We start from the raw sequence: 3,919 nt of genomic DNA, 5'->3' as shown, positions 1-3,919 counted from the left end.
ATTGCACAAGTAATGCAAGTATCTAATCATCCTCCTATACTTAGTTGGATTAACATCTGGACCATCCTCATTCTTCGACAACTGCATCCTTAGTTAGCCAGAGTAATGGCAATATCACAATGCTCTATTTCAAACTCCTTCAAAATCTCAAGCGCATACCTTCTTTGGTGCATGAACATACCCTTTTTTGACTTGTGGAACTCAATGCCAAGAAGTATGTCATGAGTCCAAGGTCGGTCATCTTAAAATATTTCATAGGCTCACTCTTAAATTTAGAAATACACTCTTCATCATTACCCGTAGTCAATAAATCATCTACATATAGACAAAGGATTATCACCCTTTCATTCGTATTCTTCTTCGCATACACACCATCTTCGGGTACACACTTCTTGAAGCCAATCTCCTTTAAGAAACCATATGTTCTCTTGTTCCAAGATCTTCAAGCTTGTTTCAAACCGTACAACACTTTTCTCATCTTGTATAACTTTTACTCTTAGTTTTTTTACAACAAAACTAAGGGGTGTTCTACATAAACTTCCTCTTCAAGCGGTATGTTTAAAAACCTAGATTTAACATCCATTTGGTAGATGGAATGATGACTTTTCAGCGAGTGTACCGATAGTGTCCCAGTAATAAAAGATCAAATCCACAGGGATTGTATTTGAACAAGCCAGTAATTATGCAATGTAAAGGGAAAACAGTAAATGGGGGGGGGGGGGGGGGGGGAGTTCAGGTTTTTATACAGAAAACAAATTACAAGTTTGAAACAGAAGTAATTAAGACGGTTAGGTTGTGTTTTAGAATCCTCTTATCCTCTCTTGTTGATGTATGATGCCTTGTATGAATGGTCTTATCCTTATAATCTCACGACGAATTAACAAAATTGTTATAGTTGATCCCTCACGAAATAACTCACTAAACACTACTCAAAGCTTTCTATCCCTAGTCCACCAGCGTAAGCCTGGTTAGGCGATGTACAGAATGTTAATTCCCTATGCCACTACTCGGAGTCTTTTATCCCTATTTAACCAGCGTAAGTAGAATAGTTGCCCTAGGCCAAACACATAGGCTAATGGTCAGTAATCCCTATGTGTCCAAAATCAGATTAACAGAGTATCTTAAATAAAAAGCATTAAAATAAAGCAACAACTGAATAAAATTATAAGTTAAAGGATTCATACAAAGTCAAACCAACATATAATGCCAACAAGATTGAATAAGGTTCATCATCACACAACCTAACCTAGAGAAACTTAGCTACTCATAGTTAAAATTACAATAACAATTGAATAAAGAAGAATAACATATGAATTCCCTTGAAGGATTGGCCTCCAATGGTTTCCAATGCTCTCAAAATCACCATTTGATGGTATAAAATCGTACTGCCAGTGTCAAATTTCGTAACCCTTATGAAAGTGCAGAATTCCCCTTTTAAAGGCGCCAGAATGGACCAGAACGCGTCAGCAAAGGCCCAGAAAAGTGACAATCGCTCACATGATTCCCTGCATCGCATGCGCGATGAAGCTTTTAATGCCATATCTCATGCACAATGTTGGGTGTGATTATTTTCGAAGCTTCACTCTTTTTTTGCTCCTTTTTCACTCAAAATTTCACTAAATCCACAATTTGCATACTTAGATATTGTTCCTTCATTCTTTGGTCATTCCTTCTCATATTTGGTCGACTTTCACTTGTTTTGCTCCAATTCTTCGACTAAATACATGCAATGACATACTGTCATCACAATCCAAAACTTGAATCGTTGCTTGTCCTCAAGCAACTCGCCTGTAACTGCACATTTCAAAAAATAACAAGTCGCACAATAACAATCGAACATCACCAATTAAAATTTTTCTTTTACCTGACCATGTTCTAGCTTCCAACTTTTATCTGGTGAATTCGGCTCATCAACATTGACGAGTACTCAACATGTCTCTCAACTCACTATATCTCACTCACTGGATAGGGTGATCACTCAATCAACATGCAAAATCAATTAAACTTAGCTTGATCATGTTCTAATAAAGTTCATCAAATAAATCACAACACACACATTAAAGGGCTTTCCAAGTTGTAACTTGGCTTATGTTAGGGTAGGATATATTTAGGAAAGTAGGGTTAAACCTTTGGAGTTAGGTTCCTAGTTCTCCTCCATTCATCATACCTTTTAATTAGTACTAGAGATTTGCGATCCTTCTAACAATGCCATTCTTTTTCTTTTGTCATTCATTCTTGTTTTTTGAAGAAGCGTCTTTTTTCGTTTCTTTTTCACAATAAACTTTGAAATTATGGATCATATCCTCTAGTACCCCAACCTCAAACTTAAAACGTTGTTCACTTTCAAGAACAACCTCAAACTTAATCTTTTTTCATAAAATCTAATAACAATATTTCTACCTAACTCCAAAGAGAGTGTGGAAAGAAAACATCTTTCAAGTAATATGGCTAAGAATTTAAGGTTACGTCACCGAAAGAAAGGCTTAGGCTCAAAGTGTTTAGTAAAGGATAATCCTACTACTAAAGGGTGTTTTACAAAGGCTCCAAGTTATAAACAAAAAAAATTGCCTCAGTGTGTGTTGATCAAACTTGATAACTTAATCGGAAATAAATCAAACCAGATAAAAGAATAATTCCTGGATACGCACATAAAGAAATAAAAGTGAACAATGGAAATATTTGGCTCAAATCTTACCAGATGAGGCATATGTACGTTAAGTATATATCCGTTGATTATTTTCTCATCCTTCGCCTTCAAATTTCTAGTTGCTAATTTGATGATCAAGTTTCTTTTGGATCATCTACTCAATGCTAAATTTAGAACTTGTAAATATGAAAAAACATAAACACCTACAAACTTGTTTATTAAAGACAATTAAGATCTTCCTGGAAACTTATGCTAGAGTAGCTACTTCCTCTTGATATGGTTCTTGAATGGAAATAAAATAAGTTCTGCAAAAAAAACCTATTAAAAATTGATGGGTTGCCTCCCATCTAGCGTTTCTTGTCACTAGCTTGATGCTTAATGCTCAAAACACATCAGAAGTAAGGGGTACCCTCACGCCGGTGAAAAATACTTTTTTCATCCTCTTGTGACCTTCATTATCTTTCTCTTTCAATTGATAGCATGTCTCAAGATCCTCCATAAACGGTGTCCATTGATATGCATGAAACACTACCTTCTCCTTATTAAACTTCAAAATTAACTCATTAGTATCCATATCTATTTTAGCCTTCTCGGTGGCCAAAAATGGGTGCCCGAGAATCACCGACCCTTCCGAATCATTTTTCATGTCGATCACCAAAAAATCTGCAGGGAAGGTCAACTTATCGACATGAACTAGAACATCTTGTACAACACCAAACGGACGAGTTACAGATGAGTCAGCCAAAGTTAGTGTCATGTTGCTCGGTACAATATCACATATCTCATATTCCTTGAATTTTCTCAATGACATAACATTGATGCTCGATCCTAAGTCACATAGTGCATGTGGGATTTTCATCCCCCTAATGGTGCAAGAAATGTTGAACTCTCCTGGATCATTCATTTTTGGTGGAACATTCGGCGGTTCTCCCACCTGTTCTTTTTCATCCATGTTGATCCGTTCTTGAGTCAACCTATGCTTTCCTCCTTTAAGTAATGCCTGCATAAAATTAGTAAACTTGGGAATTAATTCTAAAATTTCATGAAAAGAAAGACTTACATGAATTTGTTTCAACATATCTTTAAATTTCTCAAACATTCATGCCTCATCCTCTTGTACCAGTTTCTTCTTAATGATGGGATATTGGAGTTTTATATAATCTGGTAATGGTGGATTTGGTTCATTCAGAATTTGATCTTTTTTTCTCTTCCAAGGAGAATTTTTATCAATTAAGTGATCAATGGTGACTCCTCTTTCCTCTTCGTCGCCTT

General features: G+C 35.9%; 1 protein-coding gene across 1 annotated transcript; it reads right to left on the bottom strand.

Moving 5' to 3' along the window:
* Positions 1-3,029: 3,029 nt before the first annotated feature.
* Positions 3,030-3,599, bottom strand: LOC127094228 (uncharacterized). The gene has a single exon (XM_051033087.1). The coding sequence runs from the start codon at positions 3,597-3,599 to the stop codon at positions 3,030-3,032; it is 570 nt and encodes a 189-aa protein (XP_050889044.1).
* Between the last annotated feature and the right edge of the window lie 320 nt (positions 3,600-3,919).

This window comes from Lathyrus oleraceus, chromosome 6, assembly GCF_024323335.1.
Source record: "Lathyrus oleraceus cultivar Zhongwan6 chromosome 6, CAAS_Psat_ZW6_1.0, whole genome shotgun sequence".
NCBI classification, from domain to species: Eukaryota; Viridiplantae; Streptophyta; class Magnoliopsida; order Fabales; family Fabaceae; genus Lathyrus; species Lathyrus oleraceus.
The sequence above is the reverse complement of the archived record's forward strand: the minus strand, read 5'-3'. Positions and strand labels throughout refer to the sequence as shown.

Bases quoted from the DNA above. Each gene is read 5' to 3' on its own strand.
- LOC127094228 (XM_051033087.1), bottom strand. From the start codon at position 3,599: ATGGATGAAAAAGAACAGGTGGGAGAACCGCCGAATGTTCCACCAAAA.